Consider the following 17,657-nt stretch of genomic DNA (forward strand, 5'->3'; position numbering starts at 1 on the left):
CTCAACCCCCATTAAAGGAGCGCGGAGCGCGAATTTTTCAAAATTACCTCCACTTGCGTACAACCGCTGTGCAAAGGTTCCCAAGAAGGAAAAAAAGAACCCCTTGAGGAAGTTCTTGTCTTCTTTTTTTTCTCTCTCTTTAAAATGCCATTTGTTCAATATCCAGGCCGCTCATCTAGGCTACGCAGCTTAAAAAACGCGTTTATCTCCGGGTGCTTCGTCATTGGTTCGTCCACGTTCCTATCGGCTAATGCCGCGATCTGATTGGCTACTGGATGATAATCAGATGGTTGGAGTTCACCAAGCCCGGCGTTTGATTTTTAAGCTCTTAGTGTCTATGCGTAGCGCAGGTTCGTCTGCTTTTTACACAGGGGTTGCGGTGATGTCACAACGACGAGCTTTGATTTCCTGTGATTGGAAGGGTAGTGGGTGAATCGGAATGCTAGCTGCTTGAGGTCCACCCACTATTCTTCCAATTGCAGCTAATCAGGGCTCGGCGTTCTGACGTAACCGCAACACTTGCCCAAGAACCAGACGTACTTACAATCCGCATATAGACATGACGCTCCCATCTTGAGACTAGCTCTCAGTGCTTGTAGGACTCCTGAGAAGTCTTTCCCTCTCTCTCTCTCTAAAGATGCTCTCTGAGCAATGCACAGGCTATTCGTCTACGATAGTAAGATAGCGCAATGCGGGTCGTTATCTTGGGCTTTCGAAGCTTCCGGACGGCCACCTGCACGCACTCGACCAGGAGAGCCGTCGCTGCCAGAGCCATGCCGATGGCCAAGAGAGCGAACAAACCGAACACGTCGTCCACGCTTAGGGCGTTGGCACTGAGCTGCTGCAAGTCGAGCATCTTCCAGGTCTTAAGAAGCACGTTGTTGAGGTGCATGTCGATCATGCCGGACTCGCAGATCCAGCGGGACCTGCGAGAAGAGTGGTATGCATATATACATATACCATATACCACGGGTGATCAACCGGGGACCTTGCCTAACCCCGCCTGGAATAATCAAAGGCCGGGAACTCTAAAGTGTTTATGTCATCATAGTGATATTTAGCGCAGACATAGATGGAACACGAGCGCTTGTTAGCGTTGGGCTGAACCTCACTTCCAGTCAATGGTCCAAGAACGCTCAGTCGCAGGCTCGAGCCTAATTGCTGATCTGGCGCTATGCCATAGGGTGATGACGTTCTATGAAGGTATAGAGAGGCAGAGGAGGTTCGCAAGTTTTGATTATTAGAGGTACTACTGACGTATCTGCATATATGTTTCATTAGCAGCCAGCGATATTCGTCCGACTTGGATATGTCGTCATGTTTTCGCGATTTTTCTGCAGAGCCGGGTTAAGCAAATGTCTCCCTTAGAGCGGAGTCTTTTCAAAGTATTTCAGTTTTATCAGTGACTGTACTTCGTTTCAAAGTAAGTCCGAATGCAGCCGACGATATAGAATCCAATGGAGCCAAATGTGACTGTAAATTTAGGGGCGTGTTTTCATGCTCTATTTTACGATTGAAAATTAAGTAGTTGAGTCGAAATAAGTGTGCTGAAGAGGTGAAGCAGTGGGCCTAAGTTTCTGGAAGTGCGTTTTTACACCCTTAAGTTTGTAAAGGCTTTTAGCGTGCACCCTATGGTCTACATAGGTATGCCGAATGAGATGCAAAATGCTATATGGTGGGATAGCTACTTCATCGCCTGCCTTTGATGAGGCAATCATGTGCGGAACAAAATGTGCAAAGATTGTAAGGGAATCAAAAATGGCTACGTACATTCGGTGCAGAGATTTCTTGACACGCTGGGGTGCGTCGTAGCTGACGTACATGGAGGTAGGGAGCGTGACACGCTTCTCCTTGCCGAAGTAGAACTGTCCCTTGGGTGGTTCATCGGGGTAGAGTAGCTGGACGCCGTAGTGGTACAGAGACTGCTCCATGAAGACGACCTTCTTGCCGTCCAACACGTCTTCGTAGGTGTCCTGTGAGAAGACACGTTTGAAGGACCACTGGCTCTGCAGCTTCTGGATGCGCCGCCACAGCTGGTTATCTTCGGGGAAGGTCGAGGTCTGCGCACAAGAGGTTGCACGAGTCATGCTCAAAACCTCCCGCTGGCGTACTGGGAGGGTGTTTGTATGCAGATCACCACGCGCCTGTGCATCATATAGCCAGAGAACTCGTCACCCACGGCGGTGTAGTAAGCTGCCCAAAAGAATGAAGATGGGTGCACATGTCCTTCCGATTGCACTGTACGGACAGTTTGACAATGCTTAGTCGCTGTTAGGATGAAAGCGTCAGGGAGTGTCTTTGGATGCCTCCAGCTCGCGCGGGTTGCCTTCAGTCGTGCATTGGCTGCACGTGTTCGCTCGAAGTTCACAAGACGCCGAAGTGCTGTTCTTATACAAAAAAAATGTAACCAATTTCTACAGAATTTCTAGATATAATTATGGCTAGAGAGCATAAATTATTAAGGGAGAATGTATCCACTTTTTTAACCGTCTACAGATTATTGGCTGCTGCTTCCCACAGGTTTTGTGTAGACTTCAGTGTACAGATAATGTGGCGACTCTGTACAGCAAACATACAGACATTCTAGGAACACTCCTGTCCCATTTCTAGCGCCAATAAGAGAGTTTCTACCGAATTGCTGTTGACAAGTGATAAACATCAGGGCCGGATCTTGTGACAATAAAATCCTGTGACTATGTAGTTCACTTCAAGCCTGTTGTAAAAGCGTTTCTTATATACTACACACAAAAACTGCTTATGACTCATATCAACGATTTTGTCATGTTTTCAGAGTGTATGGTCTATCAAGTCAGGTCTGTAGAAAATCTAGGAATGTGGCGACGCAAAGTCTAACGACTGAAGGCGACAGACGGTTGGTAGGGTTTCTGACGACTGTGCTCTGTAGACTCTTGTTGACAGGAAATCTGTAGAAACCTTGTGGAAAAATGGCGATAAGATAGGAAATGGAGAAATATGTCAAAAAATCGTTAAGATGTCTACTGACTGGCTCACATTTTTTTTAAGGGTATATCGAGATGTTTCGGTGGCACCCTCGTTCGGTTACCTTTCGTGACGTCATTACCTTGTAAACAACAAGTTCGATGGTGTTTCTAATGGGCATGGTGGAAGCCTGAAATCATAGCGCTTTCAAAACAACACTGTCAACACTGTCAAAATGTAAGTTCTTACATTCCTCTTATTTCCGTCGATGAGACATCCTTTGCTGACGTCATAGTCAGCATTCGGCCAATTGTGGTGGGCCGACTACAGCGACGCTTTCGATCGCTCACGTCGCCAATACTGAATTTTAGGCGAACGAATTTCGTCTGGGAAACGGTGTTGAAGCGACTCTGAACTTAAAACGCTACTCATTGCACGGTAGAGGAGGAAGTGTTTGTGTAGAACCCGAGGCTAAAGCTCAGGAGAGTTGCTGGTGCATACACGTCACAACAATTGCAGTAATGTCCTGCTGCTAGTACTTATAATAATGAAACCAAGGCGTCTACATCACCGTAAAGCACATGGTACACCAGATAGGGCAGTTATGCAGTACGTTCAACCAACGATGAGGTGCAGAAAACCTGTTGAGAACGTGGTCTTTTTCGCACAGACATCGAGTTAGGAAAACGTTCGTCCTCAAGGACCTTGCGTCAATCACCTCTAGGAGCCAATACACTTTTGAGGCTCCTCATTCGCTGGACTCACTGATCAGATGGCAGTGATTGCGCCACTACGTTCTTTGTAACCAATTACATGCGCAGGCAGTTTTTTAGCGAGTATTTGGGCTAAGATACTTTCCGAAAAAATAACTATACTCTGAGAGTGGATGGAAAACACAAATCCCAGGAAACAAACCTCGACCAGGACCAGATGAATGGATTGATTTAACAGTTGTATGCTTTATAACGTGTAGCAGCTTCGCCACCTAGCCTAAAAAACAAAGAAATACATAATTCCTCCCCTCTTAAAGGGACACTGAAATTAAAATAATAGTTTTATTTTGAAAAGGTTGATTCGGGACACGTATTTGTTTCCTAATTTTTTTTTCCACAAAAAAAAAAAATTGTGCGGTATTTACGCCGTTAGACGTAATTTAGCTGGAGGTTGCCTATCCTAGGCCTCTCCCAGGAACGTGTAACTATACTCTACACTGTAAAAAAAGCCCGTGAGTCTGCTTTCTCGCACAACACTCGGAGGGCCAATCACCGCAACTTACGAAGGCAGCTCAGCAAATGACAATGCCGAAACATCTGTTTAGACCAAAAAACGCAGACTGAGTTGTGACATTAACCAATGCAAGCGTGACGTTTTGCATTGCTTAATGTCACAACTCAGTCTGCGTTTTTTGGTCTAAACATATGTTTCGGCATTGTCATTCGCTGAGCTGCCTCCGTAAGTTGCGGTGATTGGCTCTCCGAGTGTTGTGCGTGAAAGTAGACGCACAAACATTTTTTAGAGTGTACCCCTCGGCTCTCATTGGTGGGAGAGATGATTGATTTATAGATTGTTCGTTGTAAAATTTTTATACATGCCGTAGTAACAAATTTATCGACAACGTTCTTACGTTCCAGAAACAAATAATTAAAAAGCGTCATTATTGTTTTCAGAAGTATCCCAATATCGCCTTTTCCGCATTGGTTTCAAGCGATAACAAACTTAGCTGCCGGCGTTTGCGAAGTGCTAAACGTGCGCAGCTGGTCGAGGTCGTCTATTTGTATGAGTGCGAGTCGTTTTGCGTTAACCGAGATGTTTAGAGGAAGATCTCCTCGTCCGACGTAGTTTGCCACAAACAATTGTCACGAGTAGGCACCATTGGGAACGCTTTGCGGGTGTTTGTTTTCGTAGCGCGACTGGCCTAAGCCTGGTGACCCAAGTCAACTATGTTGCTCAATCTGGCTTGATTTGTACGTTTGAGTGTGTTGATGCTGAACAAAGATGTTGGTTCCCGTAAAAGTTAATTGTGCAACCGTCGGGATTGCAACCACGGTTTCAACGTCGATAAGATACATATACACAGCTAAGAGTTGGCGAGCCATTTCGCTGGTGGCAATCGGGCGTTCGGCTCACATCAAGCTTGTCCAGATATGTTGACGTTATTTCGCTTCAAAAGGCAAGAAGCTCTCAACGCTTGCAGCGCACCTGGCCTACCAAAGCGAATCGTTTTAGGTCGCGTTTTAATTGTGCGTCAAGACGCTCGCTGGCCTTGCTCGCGGATGCCACGTGAAAAACAAAATAACAAGAAAAGAAAAGCTGAAACGACTGCGTATTAATTTTGTTGTTTGGAGTCCTCCCGGTCGCTTGTTGCCGCACATCGGGGACGCTGACAGATGCTTCTGTTGGACTGTGGCTCATGCGTGATAAAATGCTAAGACGCTACTTTCATGGTCGCGTCTTGCGTACGTTGATCACGTTGTTGGACGGGGGCGAAATGGCAGACGGACGAAGGCGAAAACGGAGTCCGCGTCTTTGGGGCATTGCAGACGACGCTAGACGGTGGTGATATAGTAGCAGACGCCTGTGGCTGCCGCGCATCCGTCCTGCCGCGCGTCTGCTCGCGCAGCTAGCAGGCGGTGTCGGACATGAGACTCAGCGCACCGGATATCGTGAATGGGAGACACTAGGCTTGTTAGCGTGCTTGGCCGAGCAGCCAATCCAATCCAATATTAATGGGCGGGGCCTTTGACCTGTGGGCAGGGCTACAGCGGGCCTTCATCTTCACCTAAATTGCGTCTAACGGTGCAAATATTGCGAAAGAAAAGCGTTTGTTTTAAAGGTGTCTCATTTATTTCCTTTACATTGTTTTTATTTAGATTTTTTTTTCTGCCAATGCATTTTTGTAACTATTATCATGCCGTGAGGGTGATCGCCAAGATGACTATGAGGGGTCGGGAAACGACACTAAAAACATTTCATTCACTCTGAGCCGGTGATTCAGACTAAAATGTTGCGCAACGTCTAGCAGGACATACGTTAAGAATGATGTCGAAGGCCATGCCGTCAATGATGACGGGCAAGATGTCGGGTCTGTTGACGAAGTCCTTGACGCTTTCGATGCGCGGCATTTCCGTCTTGACGGTCATGCTGGCTTGCATGTAACTCGTGAACGTGGTGGTCGTGAAGATGACGGCCACCCACCAGACCCCGATGAGCACCCTCGTGTTGTCCGGACATCGCGACGGACCTGGAAGAAGCGCCCACTTACCATCGCGTCTCTTGATGCCTTATCGCGGGCATATATTGCCAGGATTGAGAGATAATAAGTCTTATAGCTATTATAATATTGTAACCGAAATCACTGTTACGCCGAATGATGCACCTGACCTTTCAGAAAGAAAATGTACGTCTGATATCCTTTTGCGTTCTTTATTTGTAGCCCACCTATATTTGTCGAACTAGCGCCCCGTTACACTGCATGTTGCTGAATGCCAAACATTGCCGCGGTGGCGAAGGAAGACAGGAGAAAGGAACAAAGGCTAATGCGAAAATTTCTGTGGTATGTCTATATATATTTTGTTTCTACTCAATTAAAACGGGAGTTAGGAATTTCGTAAGAATGTATATTTCCGCGTGTAAAGCTTTTTGTGAAAACAAATAAAGTTAATTTTAGAATTTTTTTTATTGCTTTTCACTTTGAAATTTTATTTATGCTGCATACCTCGATGAAGATTCGCACTTAAAAGATGATCCCTTAGTCTCGGGAATTACCACGCAGAAAATAATAAACCGTTATATTTGTGTCAGTTTACGTATGTGCTTATGATCAGAAGGCGCTTGAGAAGCAGTACCGAAGAGATTTCCATCATTTACTTTCATTATCGTATTTAAAAAGAAAACAGGGACAAATCGGAAGGCTAGCAAAATGGACAATTGGGCGAGTTGGTAAGAGTTCATAATTACTTACAGCGCGACTGGGACAAGGACAGACAGAGGAGAAACACAGCGCTTGTCCTGTGTTTCTGTGTTTCTCCTCTGTCTGTCCTTGTCCCAGTCGCGCTGTAAGTAATTATGAAATCGGAAGGCGTTACATGCGAGGTAGGCATAATCACAGACAACGCTCACCCTTAGTGAGGAGCATCGCGAAGAGTAGGAATACGTAATCGACAAACTTCCTGACGGCACCGACGCGCTTGAAGTTGTTTTGGAACAGGACCATGACGACTGCGGTGGCCAACAACGCAATTCCAAGTGCCATCCACACCTGAAAGATTAAGGTAGATACAAGGCCCTACCACTCAGGCTTGTACATCACACGTTTTCAGTCTTGAAGCCCAGCTTTGCGGGCAGACTGTACGGCGAGCAGGTGTTCCAAAAGGCGTTTTTGTCGCATTGAAATTCAGGGAGCAGCACGCCAATCAAAGTGCCAACAAAAAGAACACGCAGAATACGCGCGATGACTAAACAGCCAAGCGTGTGCCGTCATTGGCTGAGGTCGGGGGAAAAAAAACATGAAAGCCGTTTACAAATCCCTGTAACGCCGAATTGGAGCGCAGCTCTTGAGGAGGAGTAGGGAAGGGTACTGAGGGGGGTCACGTCACCTGTGGGTAGTCACGTGACCCCGGGGGGTAACGTGATCTCGGGGGAGGGGGGTCACGTGACCTGGGGGGTTCGCGTGACCTCGTTGGGGGGGGGGGGGGGGTCACGTGACCTCGGGGGGGGGGGGGGGGTCACGTGACCTGGGGGGGGTCACGTGACCCCCTCCCCCCCCGGTTACGCCGACGCCGACGCCGCTCAGGCTGGAAACGGGCCCCTAAGAGCTGCGCTCTAAAAAGCACTTGGACGCATGTGGCGGGTAAACAAACGCACCAGGTGCGCAAGCGGGGGACAAACTTGCGCGCCGTGTAGTCGCTGACGTCTCAAACAAACGCAGGGCTTAGCGAACCCCGTGAATCTCATTATCGCCCCGCAGCCAATGAGATCGTAGCATTAGCCGATAAGGACGCCCAAGAACGAATCACGAAGCAGAAAGTGGGATCGTAAAACGCCCCGTCCTGCGTGACTATACGGAGAGCAAGTCGTCTGCTTCTTGACCAGGAGTTGTGGTGACGTCAGAACGACGCCGAGCTCTCATTGGCTTTGATTGAAAGGATAGCGGGCAGACCTCAATGCTAGATACCTTAAGGTCTAACCACTATTTTTGTTATCGGCCAATGAGCTCGGCGTTTTTGATATCATCGCCACCCCTGTGCAACAAGCAGACGAACTTCCTCTCCGCATAGATCGACGTTCCCGTGAAGCAGACACAAAGCTAGCGGTGGCGGAACGCGATGTTAATCTTATCATCCGCGTTCCGTCACCGCTAGCTTTGGGCCTGCTTCACGAGTGGTGATTATGGCGCGCCTTTGAATTTCCCACGAGCTTCAAGACGTTCTAAAATAGAGTTCATTTACGGGTTTTTGGTTACGCTCAGTAAGTTTCTAATCGAAACCATATGTCAATTTTTACTAATCAAAAAGTTAATTAACGAATTTTAATTTATAAGTCGACTTGTTGCAAAAATTCGTCACACAGATAATGTCTCTCTTGCCGTATAACTCACCTGCCCAAAGCCTATAAGTGCAACTTTCACGGCTTTTTTTAAGACAAATCTGTAAAGCTTTAAAAAAACTCGCACTGTATATGAAACAACGAAGACGTTAAAGAAGTACACAGGACGAGCGCTAAACTAATAACTAAATATCGATTGAAAAGAAGAAAAGAAAAACGACAACAACGAAGTAAACCACTAAATCACCGTCATAACAACACGTGTCCAAGTACGTTATGTCTTTTTTGTGCAAGTAAACAGAAGTTTGACTTAGACGTGTCCAAGTAGGTTATCTCCTTTTTGTGCAAGTAAAGAGAAGTTTGACTGTTTCCCTCTTGCTTATTTATTTCATATGCCTCTAATAATTCCACGGCTGATAAGACAGTTCGGCAAGTTTACCACAGCGTCACTCTAATCATCATCTTAGTGTGTTTTCTACATTTTTTTTTTTTGCACATCATTCTTTTTATTTTGGCTCACAAAACTTTTGACAATGTTATAAACGACCATTTCTCGTCGCTATACTCTGTTCACTCCTAAGCTGAGACCGCGGTGGGGGCTACGCTCTCGCCGGACCAATCAACAGCCTCCCTTTCATCACCTGACCCAGCTCTCCACGCCGCGAGGATGTGGGCGAGAGCGTGGTCACGCGGCGAAGGATCGACGTATTACTGGTCGAACGCGGTCGTTGCTTCCCTCGCAGTCTCAGATCAGGGGTGAATGGAGTTTTTTTTTACGTACTATCGTGGAAAAATGAAATGCGAACAGAGGAGCGCGTGGCTCGCGGTACAGGCTGCTCGCGGTACAGCCTGTACAGGCCTGGAAGTGAGCCTAGAAGCGAGGGTGCGTGGCCTACTCCGATGTGTTCACGCCCCTCCCTCTGCGCTCCTCAAGCTTCAGCAGTGCGCCTCTCAGTGCGCTGAAAGCTATCACCGCTATCTTTGCTGGCTCAGCACGTGCGGTGCAAAGAAGCTCGCCGCACTCGCCGAGCAGGCAAAGATAGCGGTGACAGCTTTCAGCGCACTAAGAGGCGCACTGCTGAAGCTTGGGGAGCGCAGAGGGAGGGGCGTGAACACATCGGAGTAGGCCACGCACCCTCGCTTCTAGGCTCACTTCCAGGCGGCGCAGCCTGTACCGCGAGCCACGCGCTCCTCTGTTCGCATTTCATCTTTCCCCGATAGTACGTTCGATCTCGAAAATACCGCAAAACCTTCACGGCGTCCGAGATTTCCACTTCACCGACCGTCCCACCGTACCATTAGCATGAGACGCTCCCTCAGCAGGAAGAGCGTCACATGCTAACTCCTCCGTGCTCTGCAAGTGGCGCCATAGATCCAGCCAAGCTAGAGTTACTGCACATGCTCCGCTTGCGGAGCAGAGTATCACAATGGTGCTCGCCACACGGGCGTGTGGCGAGCACCATTGTGAAACTCGGATTGCCACACGGGCGTGTGGCGATCAGATAAAGGGAAGATAAACACCTAAGCAATGGTGTTTATCTTCTTTTTCCCATCATTAAACTTCGTATGCATCTGCACCGTCAGTACAAGATTTTAAGCTCGACCAAATCCAGCAAATTCATAGTCGGGGCTTCGTAGAAAAGGGCGGTCTAAGGGCAGCCGCTTTAGGCTGTTTGAACCTACGCCGTAATCTTTTGGCTCAACAAAGACGTTTTGAATCGAAACCTGAAGCCGTGCTAAAGCCCTGCTCGCCACACGGGCCTGATGGCTGTGCAAGTTTTCAAGCCTAAAGAAATCACGTGGGCTATTTCTGCCCATGTTCTACAGAGCTCCTTGTCGAGGAATTCGTCAAGCAACGCAACGAGGTTTTTTGGCAACTTCTTGAGCATAAACAAAATACGGTATGCAAAAAAAAAAAAAAAAATAATAATAATAAGCTAGGCAGAGCGGTATCTGTAGAAACACCGTCACGATAGGCCGGTTTCACGAAACTGCGTCTAATACAAGCACTACTGCATGACGCTTTTAGCCCGTTGATGTATTCTTTTTTTTTTTCTATTCGCCCTATTTTGAATGTAAACCATCTTTTATACACAGTGGTTTTGGTTTTGGTGGGTCTCAGGAGCTAGAGAGATGTTTTGGTGGTGTAACCTCTCGTTTACTTTGTGTAGAAATGTGTAGAACTCGTAAATAAACTGTTATATTTCGCGACATCATATTGTCTGTTTTCTCAGCGAGTTGCGTCAAAGAATGGTAGAATTGTTTGTGCCAGATATGCCTCATAACTCCAAGTTTGTTGAAAAGCCAGCCCCTTTTTATAATCGGCTTCAAATATTGCCCACTTTACGAAAACTGGCTAGTATTTCCCGGTTTGCAAACACTAGCTGATTAATTTCCCGGCGGGTAGGCTCGTAATCGGCGTATCAAGCGTAAATAAACACCAGAGTATGACTTGTGCAAATTACGTAATAGTGACGGAGACCATCGCCGGAAACACAAAATTTGTTGCGGCTGCAGAGCCGACACGTTCCTGAAAGTTCGTTCATTCGAAAAGCGCATGCGTGTAAATCGAGCTGCCACACCTCAAAATATGGGAACCATTTCATAAGCGCAACACCTTTGTTATTTAAAAACGTAAGTGTAAATTGTAGACAAGCTGGTTCATAAATGTAATGCGAAACCCAAGAAAAGGTATGATAAAAAAAAAAACAGACTTGTATTTTGTTTGTTGAAGATTACGCGAGCTGTCAGATGATCTCGTTAAGCATGATCGCAATGAATTATCTCCTGTACGTTCGTTACTGCTCACGTCGGTGGAGATCGCTCCGCAACTGAACAAAACATCGAACGCCGATTGCCGCTTGTCCTGACGTATGTACGGATTAATTTAGTAAGAAGTTTTTAAATGAAAGCGGAACAAGCGTGCGCATGTATAATGATAGTGTGGCCTGTGGCGTACGTATGCGGAGGGCAAGTTCGTCTGCTTCTTGCGCAGGGGGTAGCGGTGACGTCAGAACGCCGAGCCCTGGTTGGCTGATCGCGCCCCCCTATCTGAGCGTCGTCTGCTCCTTTGCAACGTCGTCTGCTCGCAACGTCGTCTGCGTCCGTCTTACCTTTCCTGCGACTTTCGGAAGTCGCAGGAAACGATCTTACGCCAAAAATATGCGTAAGCCATAACTTAAGAACAAATTTGTATTCACGAAACGAAATTTTCGCAAGTTTTGCGCAGGTTACGACGAAATCCTAGGACAGCTTTGAAGCTGTCGTACGAACTTCTTACAATCAGCATGGCCGACAGCGTCGCGGTCGCGACTACCCACGGACGTTTATTTTTCTATGTGCGCTTCTCACGCGTCCCGACTTCAAGCAGCAAGAAAAAAGTAAAAAGTACTTGAAACAGACCACGACGAACAAGAACGCGCTGGATCCACAAACACCCGGGAAAAGCTCCAACGGCCATGATTCCACCGAACGCGACCAAGCGAGCACGGCAGTTAGGCCTAGCAGGCACTCCCGGACTCGGCGACCGTCTGCCCACGACCGGCTGGCGTGCTGAATGGAATATGCCCGCGCGACCCTTGTGAACCCTTCCCGTATTATACTTTGATCGCTGACCTCACTTTCGGATTAAGAGGTCAATTTCTTCCTCTTGTTATCTCCTTGTTTCCCGAGGCAACGGCGACTCTCGCCGGTGAAAAAGCGGTGAATCTCCGACAGACGCAGGAAAGGTAAAGCAGCCATCGCTTTGACTAGCAGACGTAGAGCAGACGACGTCAACTGCGCCAACCCGCCGACGCTGTTAAAGAATGGGAGGTATCGCCGCACACGAAAGGAGGGACAAAGTATTTGGGAGGGAACTTGCACGCTCACCTCCCGGTTCTTAGTAAACAAACGTCGGCGCCTCGGGACACCTCGCCAGTGAGTCCTCTGAATTCCCTCCTAGTTGTTAGACAAAAACAACGTACCGCTCGAGTTATTTCGTCTGCCCTCTGTGAAAGGCGATGTCGAGCTCGCATGTAAAGACCTGCACTTCTGAAAGTCGCACGAAAGGTGAGACAGACGCAGACGATGTTGCGAGCAGACGACGTTGCAAAGGAGCAGACGACGCTGAGGTGGGGGGTCGCGATCAGCCAATCAGGGCTCGGCGTTCTGACGTCACCGCTACTTCCTTTCTCATGCGCAGAAGACAAAAATGAGCCCACTTGCGAGGCGTATATATCCGCACGACGGGAAACGGAACAAATGGTCCCGGAACAAATGGTCCCGGAATAAATGGTACCGGAACAAATGGTCCCGGAACAAATGGTCCCGGAACAATTGGTCCCGGAACTAATGGTCCCATGTTCAAACTAGGAAAAAATGGTCCCAGATAAATATTGCCAATATGGGTTTCGCGTTTTCGAATTAATCCGATAATATCCAATAACACTTGCCGGTAAAACATTTTACGGTTTCCAATTTATACGAAAAGCTCCGAGTTTCGACGCTGCCGGTTGCACGAACTCATCCGGTTTTTATATTTTTCTGGGAAGCTCAGAAATGTTTTGCGCTGATTTTCTCGTTTGTGCTACAAGCGTCATAAAATAATATATTTTCAGTCCATATAAAAAGAAAAGTTAGGTAGCTTCTGTACGACAATAATCGAATGGGGCTCGCTTATATAAATATACTGCTCAAACACGCTGCCATATAAAAAAGATGCTCAAAAACAACTGCGAGGCATGTAACCGGGGATTCAGCAGCATACTCGGGCATAGCCATCCAACTGTATGGAAGGCGATCGACGCTCTACGGGCGGAAGCTTTATCTGTGTCCGTAAAATCTGCTCAGGAGTTTTTACGGAGAAGAAAACAAAAAAAAAAGCACTGGTCCAGATGCAGCGCCGACTGCAAACTCTCCGCCCAGTAGGACCAGGGAGCAAAGACGATGGAAGAATTCCTTCGAGGTGTCAGTCGCACTGTTAGGTTTTGAACACCAGGAGTAAGATGTTAAGGTACGTCCATATATGTGTTATGAATAAATTGTATAATTTCTGAACATCTTGTCGTAAAATATAGTTTAACCTAGCTAGTGCAGTTGCTGATCTGGTTAAAGAAACATGGAGGAACACCAAATGTGCATGGAAACCTAAATGCACCTATAAAGGAATCGAGCTCCGCTCGTTCTGTGTGCTACCATCACGCGTCATGGCGAGGTGGAAGTAATTCGAGTTTCAAGGCTTCAACAGAATGACTAAGGGTACTCGTTTTTTGTTTCAAAAGAGCCTACTGATATAAATATCCTAAAACCCCTTACATCAAACTAGTAATAACTCCTATAATATCGCATAAGGTCACTACATTAACAGTTAAGAGATAACTGTTGGACAGTATTCATTTCGAAAATATTCTGACGATTTTGAAGAAAATTAAGTTCAATACCCGATCACTTTCTTCGAAGTAACCGGACTCAAAATATAGACGAGATCCTTCATTCCACCAGGAAATCACTGATTGCATAACGGATGAAGTATATTGTATATACGATATACTTCATCCGTTATGGAATCAGTGATTATCGTTTAGAAACTAAGATGCACCATATGGTGCATCTTAGTTTCTAAACGATATTCTTACGGGACCATTTTTTCCTCTCTTGGACTTGGGACCATTAGTACCGGGACCATTTGTTCCGGGACCATTTATTCCGGGACCATTAGTTCCGGGACCATTAATTCCGGGACCATTTGTTCCTACACCTTACCTAATTCCGGGACCATTTGTTCCTACACCTTACCTAAGTTTATTACATTACGGAATGTTTTAAATGCAGTGGCAGTTTTTTTTTTTTTTTTTTTTTACAGGCTTACCTGTCGAAAGTTTTTTAACGCCGGCGTCAAGCAAAAGCTGTCGCGTACTCGGCGTCATCCTCTTCCATTTTATTTGGATCCTGCACGGATAGAGAGTGGTTTCCCCGCCCAATTGCCTGGGCCCCCAACGACGCCACGCGGCGTGGTCAACACGCGATAAAAGCATCTCGCGGCGAGGCCAACACCTCCGAGACAGCTTTCAAGTCTGCGCGTCACGTGACGTGACGTCACGTCCCGGTGGCCTGCACGGGAGCTGATTGGACGCGAGTGCCGCGTCAGCCTTCGCGTGGGACTATGATAGGAAACGAGTCCCACGGGCGAACGCTGACGCGGCACTCGCACCCAATCAGCGCCCGCTCAGGTCTACGGACGCGACGTCATGTCACGTGACGCGCAGGTATTGAAAGCAGCCTAGAAGGTGTTGTCCCAGCGCGCGAAAATCTCGGAGGTCATGTCTAATGCAGTAGAGTTCCAGGGTCACCACATAGATGACGATAGCGTGCCATTGTCTTCTCTCGTTTTGAGAGGCCTCAAGGACTCGGTAGTAAGCATAGAGATCATGCATACTAACTCTAGAGGAAAAGGTCCGCCATTTTCCCATACATTCTGGCTGCCGCAAGCGGCGGATCATGCAGGCAGACCCTCGGGGTCCCAAACACGGTTACATCATCAGAGCAGTTTCGTGAACTTCAACAATCCACGAACTTACCGGTGGAAAAATACTCGCGTTCCTTTCGAAGCTTTCTTTTTGCATAGCGCGCAGATGTACGGCCTCGCGTTAACGCTAAACTAAACCATATACCCAGCTTCGCCGGTGGGGCGCGGCTGAGGAATACGAAACTGCGCAACCACCAGATTTCCGAGATTTCGACAGAAGGGAAGTTAATGCAGCGTAATGACTTTATTGCTTTTTATAAGCGCTAAAATAGCTCAGAATTTAGTTTACAACGTTAAATTATCACTGTTTACATTGCTGAGAGTTTTCACTCTTCGCGTTTACCATGGCAACGTTGCTTTCTTTCTCTCGTGTTCTGTCGCTCTCTTTTGCGATCGTTCACTCGGGACCCCGGGTGTCGGCGCACGGGATTTGCCACTCCTCCTCACCCACCTTTACCCCCGCCTGGTAGTAAGAGAGGGAAATGTGTGAACGGGTTTTGAGTACTTTTCTCCCAGAAGCGCACTTTATTTTCAACGTGGCCGACTCCTTGGAAGTCCTTGCGGGTAGCACATCAAGTGGTAACATTAGAGACATCTTGTAGACCCTGAGATGGCAATTGTTAGCGCCGTCCTGAAAGTAGACAAACAATACAAGCGAACTCCGCGCCACCATCTGCGTGGCGCACGTTTTTATGTGAACTGTCCTATTTTTAACGTGATTTTTTTATTCTTCATAATTTGTGTTGGTTTAAAACTGTTGACATTATCTGGTTCATGGAAACCAAAAGTTGCTCGGCCTTTATTTTTCAATGTAGAGAAAATAGAAAACGTTATATTTCATAAAAATAATTTTCGTCGTTGATCAGTGAACTTCCTCTTCGTGTAGCGGGAAAGCAGCTGCTAGATTTATTGTTCAGATCGTATGGCAGCCCTCTAGGCAGGTTTTGAAGTCCCACGAGGGTAATTAAAACATTATCACCACTGTGGTTACCTTAAAACCTATGTTGGCCACACGGTCTTATCAGTGCTTTTCATACAAGGTCGCTGTCTCTCCGGTCAATGCAGCTGTGCAGGTTTGAACTTGTTAAGTCAGTTCAGCTGTGACTGAGGTGCGAGAAAAAATGCGGGGCGCAAGTTCGTCTGCTTGTTCTTGCAGAGGTTGTGGTGACGTCCGAACGCTGCGCTCTGATTGGCTCTGATTGAAGAATACTGGGTAGGCCTCAAGGCAGCTTGCTTTGAAGTTTGAGGCTTCCAACTATCCTTCAATCGGAGCCAATGAGAGCTCGGCGTTCTGACGTCACCACAACCTTTTCAAAAGAAGCAGACGAATTTGTGCTCCGCATAAGTTTGTTTCTCTCGGCCAGGGGCCGATGTAGCGTCCAAGAAACGCGATCACAAAAGATGCAGCTTCGCTAGCGACCGCGAGACGTGACCATTTAAGGATGTCGTCAAGCGGCGTCCCAATGTCCCATCATGAACGATACACGGGCGTGAATTAGCATCTGACAGCGTCTGTCCACGAGCTCTAACAGAGCGTTTGAAAGGACGCAACGCGACGTACAACGGAAACGCGACCTGAAAGTATTCGATGTTGCTCGCCAGGGCCGCTGCTCAAGAGATGAGAGCTACAGGCCTATGGCTGCCCCGCTTGTGATTTGCACAAGCGGGGGAGCAATCGTTTTTGCGATCTGAGAGTATGTTGCCAATATTTACCGAAGACCTTGTGCACACTATAAAAGAAGTGCTTTGTCGCACAGAAGCGTGTTTAAATGAATAGCGAAGTTTGAGGAAGAACGGATATGTGTCAGCCATAAGCAAGGAGCCCGACGCCCGCCCGCGTCCACTGATCATGACTACATGGAGCGTGCACGTGAACTGATGCTGTTGTATAGGAGTGACAGTGGATTACGTGACAAATCCTTCGCAAATCAAGCAAGCCTTTGCCTACGCAATACTTCTTGACAGGCTTGGGTTTCGAAAGGTTTTTGTCTCAAATAACTTCTACAGCAAGAGTCTAAATATATTTTTTTATCACTCTCGAGCAACTGCCCGGTCAATGGCCATCAGATTACCGCACTTTCGTTTCCTTCTAAGGAGCGAAGACTGCTTTCACGTGACTCAACAGTCTCAGCGCTTTTGGTGCAACCAGGATGCCCCTAACGGCACACGGGTGAGACGGCGTACCTGTTCATCGAAAGCGTATATGTATCCGAAGACGTCGGTGCTATACACTTGCCGTCTGCCGGCCATGTGGCCGGCGTCCGCGTAGAAGTAGGCCGGCAGAGGCTGCATGGCGCTCACACGGTCCGCGTTCATGGCCATGGGACCGGCAGCCACATTGCACACCTGCAGGGACAGTTCCCGTACTATATACGTGCACTTCCATCGTAAGGATCTCCATGGCCGTTCCCAAGGAACGCCACGAGAGACGCGATTGTACACCATACCGTAACCGCGGTCAATCTGCTAATTCATCATACAAAGGACACGGAATTCGCAGTAGATACCTATGATGACAGAATTATCTACGTAGACGCCTCAAGAAAAAAACGAGGGTTTCCATCGGCGTCGACGAGACCTCGCCCCCTCCCTCGGCGTCGCCATTTTGCAGAGCACAGCTGGTCACGGAGCCTTGCGCGCATGCGCGGGCGCCGTGCTTCCTCGAGTC

At 47.6% G+C, this 17,657-nt stretch overlaps 1 protein-coding gene across 1 annotated transcript; it reads right to left on the minus strand.

The window, feature by feature from the left end:
* Window positions 1-631: 631 nt before the first annotated feature.
* Window positions 632-17,434, minus strand: LOC115332841. The gene is made up of 5 exons (XM_040210344.1): window positions 17,174-17,434; window positions 7,060-7,198; window positions 5,970-6,181; window positions 1,771-2,060; window positions 632-926 (listed from the first exon to the last, which is right to left on the minus strand). The coding sequence occupies exons 1-5, from the start codon at window positions 17,432-17,434 to the stop codon at window positions 632-634; spliced, it is 1,197 nt and encodes a 398-aa protein (XP_040066278.1).
* Between the last annotated feature and the right edge of the window lie 223 nt (window positions 17,435-17,657).

This window comes from Ixodes scapularis, unplaced genomic scaffold (assembly GCF_016920785.2).
Source record: "Ixodes scapularis isolate PalLabHiFi unplaced genomic scaffold, ASM1692078v2 PGA_scaffold8__174_contigs__length_109621045, whole genome shotgun sequence".
Taxonomy (NCBI): Eukaryota; Metazoa; Arthropoda; class Arachnida; order Ixodida; family Ixodidae; genus Ixodes; species Ixodes scapularis.

What these genes read in the sequence shown, in the direction of transcription:
- LOC115332841 (XM_040210344.1), bottom strand. Translation starts at nt 17,434, where the DNA reads ATGGTGTACAATCGCGTCTCTCGTGGCGTTCCTTGGGAACGGCCATGG. An exon ending in CGCGATGCTCCTCACTAAGG is followed by an intron (nt 6,182 to 7,059) that starts GTGAGCGTTGTC and finishes CGCTTCTTCCAG; the next exon opens with GTCCGTCGCGATGTCCGGAC. An exon ending in CCTTCGACATCATTCTTAAC is followed by an intron (nt 2,061 to 5,969) that starts GTATGTCCTGCT and finishes TCTTGTGCGCAG; the next exon opens with ACCTCGACCTTCCCCGAAGA.